This window comes from Crassostrea angulata, chromosome 8 (genome assembly GCF_025612915.1).
Source record: "Crassostrea angulata isolate pt1a10 chromosome 8, ASM2561291v2, whole genome shotgun sequence".
Taxonomy (NCBI): domain Eukaryota; kingdom Metazoa; phylum Mollusca; class Bivalvia; order Ostreida; family Ostreidae; genus Magallana; species Magallana angulata.
Window position 1 is genome coordinate 36580035 of NC_069118.1, and position 17693 is coordinate 36597727.

At 33.1% G+C, this 17693-nt stretch overlaps 1 protein-coding gene across 2 annotated transcripts in view; it reads right to left on the reverse strand.

The window, feature by feature from the left end:
* Positions 1-17693, reverse strand: part of LOC128159380 (early endosome antigen 1-like) — a 132663-nt gene that overhangs the window by 98187 nt on the left and 16783 nt on the right. For both annotated transcript variants that reach the window (XM_052822442.1, XM_052822440.1), the window contains exons 8-15: positions 15055-15141; positions 14913-14971; positions 13176-13316; positions 12049-12117; positions 11194-11299; positions 11027-11113; positions 5003-5085; positions 3485-3578 (exon numbers count right to left, since the gene is read on the reverse strand). In XM_052822442.1, coding sequence (XP_052678402.1) covers positions 3485-3578; positions 5003-5085; positions 11027-11113; positions 11194-11299; positions 12049-12117; positions 13176-13316; positions 14913-14971; positions 15055-15141 — 726 coding nt within the window. The remainder of the gene's footprint in view (positions 1-3484; positions 3579-5002; positions 5086-11026; positions 11114-11193; positions 11300-12048; positions 12118-13175; positions 13317-14912; positions 14972-15054; positions 15142-17693) is intronic.

Consider the following 17693-nt stretch of genomic DNA (forward strand, 5'->3'; position numbering starts at 1 on the left):
GAGATACCCTTTTGGCAGCCCCTACCCACCCTCCTGACCACCATTTTCATCATTTCAATAACTTTGATTTTCCGACATAGAACCCGGTTAAAATTATTACACACTTTGTGAACCTCAATGGTTGGTGCAATAAATAGTGTAGTACAACTGTGTTACTGCATGATATAATTATCATAGAATTTGCATGATTATAGGCAAGATGAGCTACTTTGAGACAGTGATAACTACTATGGTAAGTTGGAACAATATCCCAGATTGATTTTAGGATACTTTCAATCATTGGATTCAGGATATATTGGACAACCACTATAATAAACCCTAGATGAGGTAGTTCCCTTACTCGATGAAAGGTTTTAACATATTAAAGAGTAACACCATGCCCCTTAATTGATTATACAAGCAGGAGAATATAAAATGGCTGGCATAAATCACAGGGCGAAAAACCATCTTTAAGCAAGTCCTTAAAGGTGGCTTAAAGGTGACTTAAAGGAGCTTAAAGGCTATACAACCTTTAAGCCGCCTTTAAGTCACCTTTAAGCAAGTGCTTATAGGTCCTTAATGTCCAAACTTCTTTAAGCTACCTTTAAGCCACCTTTAAGCATCTTTAAGTGGCATTTACGCTCTCTTTACACTGTCTTTAAGTAGCCTTTAAGTCAATACTGATCAAGCTGAACAATAAAAACATTTGTTATATTCAGTAGTATATTCTCACTATATAACTCTATATAGACGAATAGTCAATAATTGTAATATCAGCTCGTCCGAAAAATATTGACCGGTCAATATTTTTTAGATATTGACCGGCTAGGAATAATATCTAGAGAACATTCCCTCTATTTCAAATAATCGCCTCTGATTTGTTGATTCGTAAACGGTGACGTAAATAATTCTTCGCGACTCCAAAACAAGGTGACGTCATAATAGACAGTCAGTCAAGGCAAGTAAACAACGAACGCGCAATGCAACGGTTTGCTATCATAACGGATATAAGGATTTGCGAATTACTGTGAAGTAAAATCAGGTAGAACACATGTCTGATAATTCTTACGGTCGGCGGAATATCACAAGTGACCGTTTGATGCTGAGGATATTTTGGAAATGAACTTTGCACAAAATTGAATTCGTGAATTCTTTGTTGAGCTGAGAAAATTACGGCGATCTGTTTTCAATTAATTTCTTAAATTTTGGTTTGTTTCTTCATATAACAAAACAAATGTTGACTGTGTTTTCGGGCAACATTGATTATATTAGCCCCCTTGGGACGAAAATATTGCCCTCCGCTTCGCGTCGGGCAATATTTCGTCCCTCGGGGGCTAATATAATCAATGTTGCCCTCAACCCCAGTCAATATTTGTATAATATTAAATGCAAAAGCTCTTTTATAGAGATGGGAGGGGGTCATCCGAGTGATAATATAATTTCCAAGGAAGGGGGGGGGGGTTCCAGGCGGTTTTAATCGTCGCTCCATTAAACACAGATCGCTATCATCAGCACCGTTCCGATGGACACAGATTGCCATTATAAAATTCTTTATAATTTTTTGGGGGTTTCAAAATTATTGTAGGGATGAGCGCAGTCTCTGTATCTTAATATGTGCATAAAACTAATTAAAGTATGTTTGTTTCCTATTATAAATTAATCGGTGAAAAAATATCTCTCTCTCTCTCTTTCTCTCTCTCTCTCTCTCTCTCTCTCTCTCTCTCTCTCAGTTCATCTGGTTATTAAACAAAATAAAGATAATGAACCAAAAATGCATGATTTAATTTGTTAATCGGTTTAAGGTTTGTATTTTTTTTTCAATTTTCATTATTTCTAACTCTAGATCTGCTAGATACATGTTAAAGATGAAAAGAATCTCAACTGCCTTTGTTATATCGGGCAGGATATTACTGCTTTGTTTGTCTAGACATAGTTTTGTTCGTTTGTGTATATCTAATTAGAGTCTATTGTTTGTCCAACTTAAGAAAACCCCTGGAACTAACACAGAATATACAAGATATACACAACAGTTGTGTCGTGTGCCCAGGTGCATGTTTGTGTATATCTAATTAAAGTTTATTGTTTGTCCAACTTAAGAAAACCCCTGGAACTAACACAGAATATACAAGATATACACAACAGGTGTGTCGTGTGCCCAGGTGCACGTCAGGGTTTCTAAAGGCGTTGAATCTTAGTGTGTACGAGTATACGATAAGTCTAGTGAATAAAAGTTAATTTACATTTGTAATTCATTTTCAAAGTATTATTTCCTAACTCTGGGTTTCAAATATGTTACGTCTACAAATTAACGATACATGTATGTAAGAGTAAAATCTTGAGGCTAATTAATTAATGTACCGGTGATCATAAATAGGGGTTGATTATTTAAATATATGTATAAGGGTAAATATGTCAAATATACCCGGCCTGGCACATCATACAATTGTATGTACAAGTCATTTGCAATTGCCACATGCAGTAAATACGTCACCGGTAATTGGTAATTTTGTTTGTTATAGAATTGATAGTTTATAAATCATGTACATACAATTACATGTAAATATTTAAACATATTGGAACGGCGCCGCGATCATGAAAACCGGGAAATTGCGGGAAATTGAACAAATACTCTAATAGTATCAATGCATTTAATAAAAGAAATGATTTCATTTTCTTTCTTACATTTTTATAGCTATAAATTAGATGAATTACGTATATCTACTCGGTTTAGATTTATTAACTAAGAAAGCCTACTATAGTGAACCTAACGGTTTCCATTTAGGTATTATATATTTTTGTTCACTGAAGACCAAGTTCCGTATTTCATTCTAAATACATGCATGCATGTAATTTATAAATTAGATATAATTGATTGTTACAAACTGAATGGTTTGTCAAAATCTTTTCAAGTAAACACATTCAATACAGTGATTCAATATCCACTGATATATAGGATATAAAAACGCTTATAAATATGTAAGTTGCCGTGGCGCAGAGGATGTGTGGTGATGCTAGTAAACTAAGTTCGATTCTCACCGCGGCCGTTTTTTTTTGGTGTTTTTTTTTTTCATTTTTCTTTCTAGAACAAAAACCGTTTTAATACCTTTTCTTTCATAAAGTTAATATATTTTGTTGGAAATTAAGCACAATATTGAATTAAATTTTTTTTAATGGCTTAAAGGTGGCTTAAAGGTAGCTTAAAGGTGGCTTAAAGGTGGCTTAAAGAAGTTTGGACATTAAGGACCTATAAGTTGTCCTTAAAGGTGGCCTAAAGATAGTCTTTAAGCTGCCTTTAAGCCATCTTTACGCTTTCTTTAAGCCACCTTTAAGCAATACATTTAGCTTAAAGGTAGCTTAAAGGTGGCTTAAAGATCGTCTTTAAGCTACCTTTAAACACCTTTAAGCTATCTTTAAGGAGGACTTAAAGATGGTCATTCATCCTGTGAATTGTTGTCATTGACAAAATTAAGTTAGCTGTAGAGTACTATTGTTTTAAGAATTTTACCTTGGCAATAAGATCAGTTCTTTCCATTCCTAGTCTGTCAATTTCGGCAACTAGTAAATGTTGTCTGGATTCCATTTCTGTTAATCTCTGCTCTCTACAATGAATGTTGTAACTAGAGTGTTGTTACTAAATCAAAGTGGTTTTGATTTTATATTACAGATAACCGGTAAATATGTATGTTTTTTTAAATTAATCTTTTATTAATTGAAACGGTTCTTTTGAACTGCCTGTCAATAGACTGTTATCTATTGGACTGCTGGTCAATAGACAGAGATCTATTAAACAGGCCACGTTATTTGGAAAAACCAATCTGAGTTTCGAATGTAAACCTGTTTGTTTGGTTCTCCTTTTATTTTGAGCAGAGGATTTTTAAAAATCTGTCTCTATATTGTGTAGGTTCCTTATTAAACACAAGGAATACATATCGATGTATATTTGCGAGAAGCACATCTTGTGATTTTAAGAATTTCCCTTTTATTTTTCAGACATATGTAAATTAAATGAAACTATGATAAAAATTCGGCATTTGCAATTTTATCTTCTCACGATTTGATGGAAAAACGTATGAATCACGGAAATAAATACCTACTCGCTTAAGGTGCCCCACTATACCTTGAAATAGTTTCTCAAATCAGCAGAAAATTACTTGATTATGATAGATAGCATGATGGATAAGAAATATATGTGTCAAATAGGCGAAAAAATGTGCAATTTTAGATAAAGTCATTACGTGGTAAAACCTTGTCGCTGACATTTTCACAATTATAACACTAACTATTTTCATGAGTACCGTATATATAGAAAACAAACACTTTTAATACAAATCAACAATTTTCAAGTTTTTAACCCTCCGTATCTGAACTCATATTATTAAATCAAGCAATTTTCTCTTGCCTCGCCGCAGACATTTTTGACACCTATTTCATTCATGTTTATAAAACAAACATTGTTAATACATGTTTAAACAATTCACTTGATTCCCATTCGTATCTGATCTGCCAATTATGTTTTATAAATACATTGATTAATTTTGTTTCTCTCGCCTCGAGCATATAATTATTGTTTACATTTACTACCCAACATTCGGAAGCCATGTTTAAAATCCCCGGGTGTAAATCATGTGACCGGCCAAAATGGCCGCCTAATGCATGTCGACTGTACAGTTTCGGATCAAAGTACGATGACCGCTGACAGCGTTAGACAGGTGACCGCTCTTTAGAGGGCAATTATATAGGATTTTTCATCGGGAGGAAATAAAATGAACGCATACAACAGGTGACTGCTTAATAGGGGTGGCCACTTCGGCAGTTTTGACTGTATATAAAGAGTAGTGGAATATGCTAAATCAAATCCAGGCCAACTTGTTCACAAACTAATTATTTCTGCCAAATATCATACATGCCAAATATAATATGTTTACAGTAGTCTAGATGACATATTAAACATCTTAACATTTAACATAAGACATATTTAACATAAGACATATTTAACATTTAACATATTTAACATTTAACATACTTAACAGAAGCTCTTCTTGCTTCTTCTTCTAGTAGCTGGATTTTCTCTCGAAGATTTGTCTTTAATTCATCGGAGGTTGTACACTGTATGTCATGGAAAGATAGGATATGATTTATAATTTATTCACAACTTCTCATATTTTATAATATTTGTATCAACAATTTTGGGTGAGAAAATAACATTATACCTGTTTTTAAGATAATATCAGAGTATACTTTGGAATCATTTTTATTCATGGGGGTCAATGTTCTTGGGCCGCCAAAATTTTCCTGGTTTGTGGGGACATAACTTCGTAGGTAGAAGTTTGGGATTATTCAAATAAGTATTAAACAAATGCTTGTATATACAGCTTGTATATACATTCGTTGGTATGTAAATTTGTGGGCAAGGGTTATCCACAAAAGCAACGAACATTGGTTCCCCACGAACAATGATGATTGCACAGTAGTTTTAAATGGGAAGAGCTACCACCTTGTGAATCAAATATCTCAAGAAAGTAACACAGTAATCATTAATAGTTTAAATTATTCACGGAATTTGCGTGAAAATAAAGTTAATCAGTCAAAAACTAGCAAACGTTTTTGTGTGCAATAAATATACAATTTTTTCAATGGGTGGCACTGTAGCTTCTAGGTCATCCATTCAAACTTTTTCAGAACTGGAGCCACACACCTGCAGCTAGCAGATGCCCTCACAGCTCCTCCAAAAGGAAGCTTTTCTGCACATTTCTCTCATGTAGAAGAATGTAAACATGTTCTCTGATTTCCAAGATGCAGCTTCCATAATGTCTTGGATGGATGCCTCTTGAAACAGTACCCAAGATGATGAGAAACTTTCTACACCATGTGCTTTAACTTCCTCAAAACTTTTTTCTTTATATACCATCTTAATAGTTTTGACATTCTATTTGCATATAGAATCCTTAGAAGCTGGATTATGCTGGTTTTTCATATAACATATAAATCTATTTGACCCAGCTTGTCAGTTCTTTGATGCCTAATATACATTTTCAAAGCACGAACTGGAGAAAGTCAGTTATCTTGTTTGTCATGTATATACAGAGGGTTTTTTTTCGCATTTGTTACAAAATTTGCGAAAATGGGTAAAATGTGCATCTTTTTGGATTTGCATCAGTCATATTTGTGATTCAAAAAGTTTCTGATAGCAAACGATACCGGATAAAATTTTGGCGCATTAAAATTTTGCAATGAAAAGTGATTATTAAAAAAATTACAGGATATACAGTAATTTAAGGAACCATTCTTAGCTAATAATTCAGGAGAATAAATACAGTCAGACACTATCTTTGTCACATTATTTTCCATGCCTCGACGCATTATAAACACAAAAAGGTAATCGGCTAGGTGAGACAGGTATACTGCCTTCCAATCACAGTAAACTCGTCATGTACGTGTCCCCACCACTGTAAAAGCATCATATACAAGTGGGAGTTATCTCCCCAATTGACAATTTAAATGAATTGTATGTTTATAACAATATTAAACCAGACTTGGACAGAGGTCATAATCGAAATATTCGAAACCTTTTTAAATATTTTGTTTGATTTCAAAGCTATTAATTATTAAAGTATTTAATTTACTAGTAATAGTTGTGTAGCAATTGCAAATAAAATATATGCAAATCATTATCTAATAATGATTCATAAATTTAAATGGTCATTAAAAATAAATTATCACCTATTGGTTTTAATTGTCTGTAAAATTATTTATTAGCAGGTTACTTGTGTTTTCTTAGCATACTTGATATGCCTATATACATTTGCTATTAATGATGTGGAAGTTCATGTGTATCAACTATGATGATCAAGAATTTGTGACATATCAAAGTGATTAAACATTAGGGCTTCCCATAATTAGCACCCCTTACTTTTTGCACGTTTGGTTTATTTCCTAAAAGGCCTCTACGTGTAAAGACTTTTTCAAGTGAATTAACGTTATAGTGATTTTGTGTTGCGTTCATTTCAATATGGCTCATCCTCATACTTTACTGATCATGTCTGATATATTTTTATAATTTCACATAAAATGATTAAGTATTTTAAGCATGTTTTCAAAACTCTTTATCAATTATTTTACATTAGTTTTGATTAAAGAACATTTGCACCCATAACTGAGCTCAGGTGAGCTAGCAAAAAGTCTTTTCCACAGGAGTATTAATATGATTAAAGCAATAGGCAATTGCATATTATCTAACCTTATGAAGGATAAAAACCTTAAAACCGTTTCTGAAAAATATGCAGAATATCTGAATTTCTAAAAAATTAAAGGAAAATACACAATAGCTTAATCAACACTATGCAACAACAGGAAGAAAATGAAAGGAAACTACAAACAAGAGCCCCTTGGGCCACATTGCTCACCTGAGGAACAATAGGCATGATAAAATCAACTTAAAGGGTACCTGCAGTGCCGGTCAATTTTTGATATAATGGAGATCTATGTGTAAAAACATCATCCTGAAAATTTTACAGCGATCGCATAAGTAGTTTTCGGTATATTTGGGGAAAACCCGATTTCACACCTGAACGAGTTTTGAATCAAGCCGATTTGGCGCGAGATGAACTGTGACGTCACGGGGTCAATGCCGCTGTATGAGAAACAGGAATATCGTATGAAAACTGTTCGTTTTCTTGCATTGTTTTATCGATATATGAACATTTTTTTCTGTTGTTTAATTTCCTTATCAACCCTGGATGACTAATTATACTGTTGTTTGAGTTTAACCCGTATTTTATCGAACAAAAATGCCGAATTCGGACAATTGTTTACTTCATGAATTTCGTCAAATGTGTAACACATTTTACATATAAATGCACACCATATGTAGCAAAATGACAATTAATCAAAGCATTATTGTTATAAGAAACATATGTTGTTAATATTGTCATTTTTTCGAATGATTTCTCAGTGACATAATTAACTGATTAATAATATTGATAATACATAATGATATTTCGTGAAAGGTAACTCGGGGTCTATTCCTCGTATAAGGCATAAAATTACAAATGATGTTGCCCGACTATTCAATAATATTGATATCGGACCAATAACAATCAAAATAGTATGCATTCTTTAACAAACAAACACGGGATTATAAACGGATCAAGGCGAAAGTCCAAGACGGCTGCATGATTAAGTCTGTCTCGTATTCTTTTAAAAATACGATAATGGAATTTAATTTTACATTTATTTACATCCTATGTCAAAATGTTCCAGTTTATTTAGATTTCATAATGATTCGCTGTCAGTATAACAATTTTTAAAAGCTATACAGAGTTATAAAGCGTTTAATTTCTCACCATTGCGCTCGAAAGAAAGTTGCACTTTATTAAATAAGAAATTATAAAGACCAACGTAATTACTTCCGAAATAATTACTTGATCACATAAAAAAGGTTTCAATTGCTGAATTGTAAATTTGGTCATTATTTAAGTGATTAGATAAGTAACAATAAAGGCATTTACTTCGAACATTAGTTTTACTATTTAATAGTATCATGCATGATTCTTTAATCACTGATTGACGGACTATACACATGTTTTAGCTGACGAATGCTTGATTTTACACAGTTTAATTTATTTTTCTGTTTTATCTTTTAACAATTGAGTAGCTAATTATACACAAATCAATTTACCAATCCAGAGGTGTGAAACCCCCTCTTTGTTCACCAGACTCGTGTACCTTGTGTATACATACCCCAGATACACGTGTGTCTGGAGCAGTGGCTTCGTTAGTTTACCTGTTTACCTGTGTCATTATCTCGGATCACTCGTGTGTGAAAGGATATTATGTAATCAAAAAATGAATAATGAACATAAATTTGCCCATGTAAGCGTTTTAAGACATCGTATTCATCGGTAAAAAGGCGACGAGAATAACAAATTTTAAAATCCTTTAAAAAGAAATCTGATTGTAATAAAATAATAACGGATACAAATTTCTAGATCTACAATACTTAAAATAACAAGATACATCAAAACATCAGACCTATATCAATCATTTTGGCTGAAAAATCGAATTTAATTTGTATAGCTTTGTAAGGAAATTTCCCTCATGTTGACCTCGTGACGTCACTTCCGCTGAAGCCTCGTTATCGCCTAATTCTGTTTTCTCCTGATTAGATTTCCCAAAGCAGGTAAAAATAGCCACTTTGAAGAGGCATAACTCCGTTATTTTTGCCCCGATTTCGATGCGGTTTTTTGCATTAAATTTTGGTAAATAAACTCTTTAACATATGTTTCACATCGGCTGGGCTGCAGGTACCCTTTAATGGAGTCATAATACAAAATATCTGGACAATGTAGTAAAATATATGTAGAGCCTGTAAAAATGAAAATCCTTTTCCCCTTGGATGTTCTTATGTTTGTAATAAAGTCTTTTTTCTATTAACAGAAAATCACATGTTGAGCATAGTAGTTCTCAACAAGATCCTAAACAATTGTTTATATATGGGATATAATCCTACATCAAATGCTGAACCCCTTGTGAGACCCAAGAATCATCCAGGTGTGAGAGTCTAAACAATTTTAAAGAATCGGCAATATGTCAAAATGCTTGCATATAAGTTCAACCATATGTGATAACATTTCAGTTTTTGTGAATAATTAAAATGTGTTCCTTTGAACAATTGGATTCCCAATATGGTCAACCCGACTCCCCAAGATTTTGATTTTAACAACCTGAGGATGCTTCAACATAAGTTTAAGCTTTCCTGGCTGATTGCTTTCTGAGAAGAAGATTTTTAAAGATCGACTCTATATATTCTTTTGTAAGAATCCAACCCCTAGATGTGGCCCCATCCAAACCCCAGGGGTCATAATTTTCACAACTTTGATTCTATACTACCTGAGGATGCTTCCAAATAAGTTTAACTTTCCTTGGCTGATTGGTTTCTGAGGTGAAAATTTTTATCTACCCCCCCCCCCCCCCAGATTTACTCTATATATTCCTATGTAAAAATTCAACCCCCAGTTGTGGCCCCACCTTACCCTCAGGGGTCATGATTTTCACAACTTGATTGTACATTACCTGAAGATACTTCCACATAAGTTTTATCTTTCTTGGCTGATTGGTGATTGGTTTCTGAGGGAAAGATTTTTACCTACCCCCCCCCCACCCCCCCCCCCCCCCCCCCCCCCCGTCACTACTTGAGGATGCTTCCTGGCTGATTGGTTTCTGAGAAGAAGGTTTTTGAAGATTTGTTCTATATATTCCTATGTAAAAATTCATCAACCCCCAGTTGTGGCCCATCCCCACGGTCACTACCTGAGGATGCTTCCACATAAGTTTCAGCTTTCCTGACTGATTGGTTTCTGAGAGGAAGGTTTTTGATGATTTGTTCATATATTCCTATGTAAAAATTCCATGCCCAGTTGTGCCCCCCTCCCCCCTTCGGGTCACTACCTGAGGATGCTACCACATATGTTTCAGCTTTCCTGGCTGATTGGTTTCCGAGAGCAAGGTTTTTGATGATTTGTTCATATATTCCTATGTAAAAATGTAACCCCCCCCCCCCCCCCCAGTTGCGCCAATATCAAAAGTTTACTGACAGACAAAATGTGATCAGAAAAGCTCATTTCAGCTTTTAGCTCAGGTGAGCTAAAATTGGAATTTTTGTATGCCCAAGGGGCATAACTCTGTCAGAAATTGCTTGATTACATTCAAAATTTCACTTGACCTAGATATCCTCATAATAAATCTGTACACCAAATTTCATTTCAGTTTGTGCAACCTCTGCACAGAAAATGAACAGAAACTGCCAAATTGGAATTTTTCTAAGTCCAAGGGGCATAACTCTGTCAGAAATTGCTTGATCACACTCAAAATCACAATTGACCTAGAAATTCCTATGAATAATCTATACACCAAATATCCTTTTAGTTTCTTTAATCTCCTTGAAGAAAATGAACAGATACTGCCAAATATTGGAACTTTTCAAAAGGGACATAACTCTGTCAGAAATTGCTCAATCACACCCAAATCGAGTTTCACATAACATGCATACCTCAGTTTGGTAGTGATTTGTCACTGTACTCAGTTGCAGTTCAAGATCTGCTATCTGTGAGTTTTGGGTTTCCATGGCAGACTGCATCTACAAAATATGTAACTTCACAGAGACAGTCTTAACACTCCAAGTTGTTGTAAAGATTTGAGCCATAGTATAATTGATACCTTTATGTTTTCTTGTACCATGCAACTTATTTTTGTGTCTTTTTCTTTGATTTCAGCAAGAAGTTTTTCTATGTGTTTTGATTTCTCAGAAACTGTAGTCTTTAATCTGAAAATAAGAAATTATTTATTGTTAGGAATACCTTATTGATAATTAAAATGAATTTTGAGTTAACCAATGATGCTTCCATTGCCCCTATGTTAATTAAGGTGTAATATCCCTCTGCTATTAATTTTACCATATATTTTTTGTTTTAATTTCATATTGATTTTTATCAAGGACAATATCAATAGATTCAAATGAAACAAAGTTGAAGTGATGAAGCGCTGTTTGAATTTTCAAAAATTGATATGTATCTAATCATGTTAAGAATAAAACTAGACATAGTGATGAGAAAAAGCAAAATTTTACCACCGCAGCATAAAATCAAAAATATTAACTGTGTATGACAATAATTTAAAGTAACATACAATAATTTAAAGTAACATACATTGTCAATAAAACATAATAAAGTGCTGCTTTTTAGTTCATAATAGCACTATGTTGTATAGGTTTATAACAAAAATTGCTTCAATCGGCAAAAGTTATCTTTCTTTATCATAGACTATTGAAGGTTTTGCACTTACAACCCAGTGAGCCAAAGATTAGTTTGTTTCATCTGCTTGGAATTGACCACATTTCAATGTACATGTAATTTGAATTTTATTAATTTCATTTTTTATTTCATATAAGAATTTGTAAATTGTTCTCTAGTTTTTCAAACATAAAAAGTAGAGTGGGGGGCAAAATTACTTTCAGACTGATTTTTCATCAGGTGTGGTGAGCTAAAAATGTTGAATAATAGAGCCTCTACTTACGATAGAATTTCCTCCAAATTGGGTGCTCCTTCAAGCTGATATTCTAACTCTCTGATTTTTTTTAGTTCTCTGTCAACAAAAAATTTTTAATGATCAGTAGTTACAAATTGTTTTTTGTTAAAATCAAATTGCTTCAATGTAATAATAGGATTATAATACAAACTTAATTAAGCACCCTGCTTGTAGCTGGATCTATTCTGTAAAAAGCTATCAGTGTTAAATTTGTAAGGGATAACCCAAAGTATTATACAATGATGTCAACTTCTGTCCTCCCTTTAGCCCTTCATCGCATATCTCTGGGGCAGTAAATACCAATTGAGGGTTGATTTTTATTAATGACAGGCATTATGCTTTATTTTATTTGAATCGTCTGTAAGCTTAGGTTTTGAAGGACCAATCAGAAGACGGAGAATTTAATTGATGAATTTCAAGCAAGAATTCCAGCTGATGTGAAAGTCTTAAATAAATTCAAGATGGGAGCAATGTGTACCTTGTGTATTAATAGGTTGAAGCTATACATTTTATTTTGAGAAAAATATGTAACGTCAGATGCCTATGCTTCGTTCAAATAATTGTGAATCCCCTCTGCATAAGTATGCTTTGTACCAAGTTTAGTTAAATGTGGCTCAGTGGTTCTAGAGGAGAAGTCAAAAATGTAAAAAGTTTACAGATAGACAGACCGATAGATGGATGGATAGATGGACAATAGGTGATCAGAAAAGCTCACTTGAACCTTCGAGGTAACGAACATTTTATTAATGGACGGCCAGACTTACAGGCAGATGACCGACAGGTAACAGGTGATCAGAAAGGCTCCTTTGGTTCAGGTGAGCTTAAACTGACTTATGAAAAAAAATAGAAGGTATTTGGGATTTGTATGTGTATAATTTAAAAACCATTATAAAATTAATTATAATGCAAATATTCTTAATAATGCAAAACTCATTTAAATTTGTAAAGGCTCAATTATTGAATAATTCTTTTCAAACAATCCCTACCTGAATATTGTTCATTCAGACATATGGACACAGAAGAAGTTACCAACACCCACATCAGTATAACATAGCATTTCCTGGCCTGTTTGTCCATTTTATAATCAATAATTATAACCTCATTTATGATCTTACTTTTTGTGTTTATCTTCTAAGTCAGTCATTTTTCTTTCCAATTCTCTCATTTCATTTTCTTTTTCTAGGGTCATGTTGTCCATCAGCTTTTGCACAGAAATCAGCTCCTGCTTCAAAACAAGAACATCCTCAGTTCCGGGTCTAAAAAAAACAACCAAATATTGTTTATTTGTTCAACTACAACAATACAGTACAAATTATTTAAAAAACCTTCTAACACTGACAAGAACACAATTCAATTTGTGGTCACTGGTCAATGTGGTCTTTGGACTGAAAATTAGACAAATATTTCAATTAGTGATTTTTCTTATTCATTTATGTATATTGCCACATATATTGAAAAGACATTTCTATAAATGTGCCGTATGTATAGCCTAGAGATAATGCAGATATTTTTTTGATTTTTTGATCTCTTGATCACTTCCACCAAGTATTAAATATTTATATTTTATTTTCACTTAAAGCATAATACCATAAGAACAGAAAGTTTAAATTACATGCATATATTCTTTGGATTTTATTTTCAAATTCTCCGGTAAAATTCTGAGATGAGCACCTCTAATATACCAGGGTTATTCATTAAACAGTGACACTACATGTACTCCATTAAAATTGTACACCTGATTGAACTGACTATTTGTTGAAATGTTTAATGTCATTCATACTACAGTCCCTGAAACACTCTACATTTACTTTCCCAATTGAATGGTGAGTGAATTGTGAATGCATGCTGTGCTTACATTGTATGTATGGTGAATAATGAGCGAACATGGAGTGCAAATGTTAGTGCAAATTGCACGGTGAACGCTATGTGAACGCAAGATCAGCGATTCATTTCAAGAACCTCAAGGTAATTCTTACAATGGGTTCCAGTGGTAATCAGAAAAAAATTACAATAAACTACAAGTACAGTCTCATGTCAAAAGTATTCGTAAAACATGGTGTTACTCAGGTTGAAATCGGTGACAAGTTTGTTCAGACATCATTTTCAGAAAAGAAAGTAGAGTTATCTCTGTTACTCTATATCTAACTGCACTAGGACAAACATGTATCAGGTCATTGTTTGATGACATATTTTGTCGTCTGCATTAGTTACTTTTGGACTGTAAACAACAATTGGTAGAAAGGGGAAGGAATTATGTTTATAGGAGAAACATTCCATTTTATCTCACAGTAAAGCAAGTTTGACACTACAATTAAGAAACATCGGATACTATCAGAAGGCCATTATCAACAGTGTACATGTTTTTGAAGCATCATGGAACAACTGAAGATGCTGAAAACAAACCAAGAAGTGGGTGACCCAAAAAGAGCAGTGCACACAAATTTTTCAGATGGTTAAAATAAATTGCAGACAAATTTAATGGCATTAACAAATGTAACAAATGAAATTGGTCCTGGAACTGTCACAGAAAGCACCATGACGAGAATTTTAAATTGAGATGGAGACAGAAGGAGACATGAAAAGAAGAAAATGCATGTGCACGAAGTGAAAGAAGCAAAGAAGAGAACTGTGGATAACTACTGGAAAAAAGTAATTTTTACAGATGAATGTAAGGTTATCATTGATGGTGTATGTATTTTTTCCCCCTTTAAGAACTTCTTAATGAGAGTATAAAATTTTTAACTGCTCGTGGACACAAACACTGAATTAGCTTAGTGAGCTTAAAAAATGTTGATCCTTTCAAACTAAATTTGAAACAAATTTTTGTTCATAAATGAATTTACAAAAAATACCTTTGATTTAACTGGATTTCCAAACTCTTTATCTTATCATCCTTCTGTTCTACTTGTTGCTGAAAATTAAATTAATCAATAATTTATAGGAGATGTTTTATTTCTTCTTCATTATAAATTTACAAGTATGACATTTGCTAACCTTCAAGGTCAAAATGTGATCTTCATGTGCTCCTCTCTGTCCCTCTAATTCATTGGACCTGGCTTTTATTGCAATCCACTCAGAATTCTAATAGATATGATAATTATTAACTTTTACAATCACAGAGAATATAAATCAATACATGTATTAAAGGGGCATGGTCACGATTTTGGTCAAATTCAATTTTTATGTTTTGGTTATTCAAAATGCTTTAGAAATGCATTTGTAATGATCAAATAAAATTTGAGAGTCATTTGTAGAGTTATAAGCAAGATACAGGGCTCACAATTCTTTGTCATGTAAACAAGGCTTGTGCCCTGTTTTTGTTTACATAGGTTCAATATACCAGTAAAAAATCTTTTTCCAGCTTATTTGTGTATCTTTTTTATTTATTTTAAGCATAGATATATTATTCCTAACGTTTAAAACATTTGTTTTAGGTTTAAAACTGAAATTTTTACTTCAACGTTCAAAATGTAAACAAACGCTTTGTTTACATAGCAAAGAATTTCAAGCTTTGTAACTTGCTTTTAACTCGATCAACAAATGATAATCAAATTTTGGTTGCCTATTAAAAATGCCTTTCTAAAGCATCGTAAATATTAAGATCAGAAAAGTAATTTTTGACCAAAATTGTGACCATGCCCCTGTAAATGAGAAATGCTTTGCTTAAAAAAATTGCAGATGTACAAAATAATAACACTCAGTAAACTTAAAATTGTCCTAATCTTGGAATGTCAACATTAAAAAAGATGCAGTAATAAGCAACTTACTAATTGCATAATTTGAATGCCAATATTTTTTGCATTGGTAAAAACAGTCATTTATGCAGACTGGACAAATTTCTATTATTAATTTCACTTCAGATTTATTCCTCAACAAAAATCAATAATCCATTTGTCAATGCCCAAAGGAAATCTGGGGGTGGGGTGGGGTGGGGGGGGGGGGGGGGGGGGGTTCTTGGGGGAATAAACCTTCATATCTCTATCACCATAGTGCAATAAATGTATAGAATAGATAACACTTGGTCTATAAACAGTCAAAATAATAAACATTGGAGACATGATAATTAAATCTTGGTTTCAATGATTTATATTTCTAAATCATTAATCTATGTAACACCGATAAAGTGGACATTCCAAATTCAAAACAACAGCCGAAAAAAGATCAGAAAAGCTCACCTGAGCTGAAAGCTCTACCATCCTCAGCCTCAAAGTACTTTATTCATCAAAAAATGTTATTTATCCTCCAAACTTTATAAATGAAAAAAAAATAACACGAGGCCAATAGGCCTTAACGGTCACCTGAGAAGCATTTAACCCATACACAAACTTGTCGAGGAGTATCATATATGCATTTAATTAAGTTTTATTCTGGAGTAGAAAAATTATAAATTTGTAATGACGACCACCTTCCCTGCCTGAAATCTTTCAGGACTATGAAACCTATAATTTTAGCAAAAAACTTAAAGATTATAATCAAAAATAATTTTTCCCATATCTGTTAACTTTCAGGATAGGTTTTATATATATATGTTTTCATGGATAATCTAAAACAATGTGGCTAGTATACATGTTTTATCTAAAACAACCTCCCATCCCACATCCCCAGAAGCAGACAGAAACTCTCCCTGTGGGCATTTAGACAAAAAACAAATAAACAGCTTTAAAGGCATCATGAGTTACTCACTTCTCCTGTTCCAGCTTTTGAATATTAACCTTCATTGAAGATTAATCACCATCTGGCATTTATATACCAAAATCATTTTACATGTATCAGTGATTTTAGTTAGCCAATAATTACTTTTTTATTGACAAATCTATTTGTTTATCTAGAAAGTTAAAACATTGTTTTTGTTTCAAATGATAAAAAGACTTGCATAACTCTTTTGATTATATAACTTCTTTATAATTACATTGTATTCAATGATAAATTACTAAATATGAACCAGCAAAGGGAGATAACTCCATTAACTTTTATCCCCCCCCCCCCTCTCTTGAACTCTTTCCAAATGCTTTCAAAATCTCTTAACTTTGATTGACAGCTCTATTCATACTCTTTTTTTATATTTGTGATTTTTTGATTTTTTTTTCAAATACATTTGTATACAATAAAGTGATTATAACAGCTTTGAGAAAATTTACTTCAAAACAAAATTATTCCTTGGAAGAGAGAGAGAGAGAGAGAGAGAGAGAGAGAGGACTGGTTGTTGAACATGAGTTAGAAATTGATTTATAGTTTTATATCATCTCTATACAGTCAGAGTCTGCTATAATTGTTCAGTCAAGTCTATTAAGAAGAAAAAGCCAAGTTTCCCATCTCTTATAGAAATCATCTAATCTGCAATTTCGGGTAGCTATATATCTTTGTGAATTTACTCATTTCTAATGAGCTAAAAATGGTTGTGCCCATGCATCGAAGGCTCAAACCCCCTTACCTCTAAGTAGTAGGTCTCCAAGGAGCCTCTAAGCCAAGCAGTTTATTACATGGCTTTGCATAATAATAACACTTCAAGACTAATCATTAATAAATGTTCTATATAAAAGGCAGATTTATGGTACCAATCAAAATATTCCAGATAACTTTGAGTTATCAATCATTGCTGAGGATCAGAGATTGTTAAGAAGAGGACATTATGC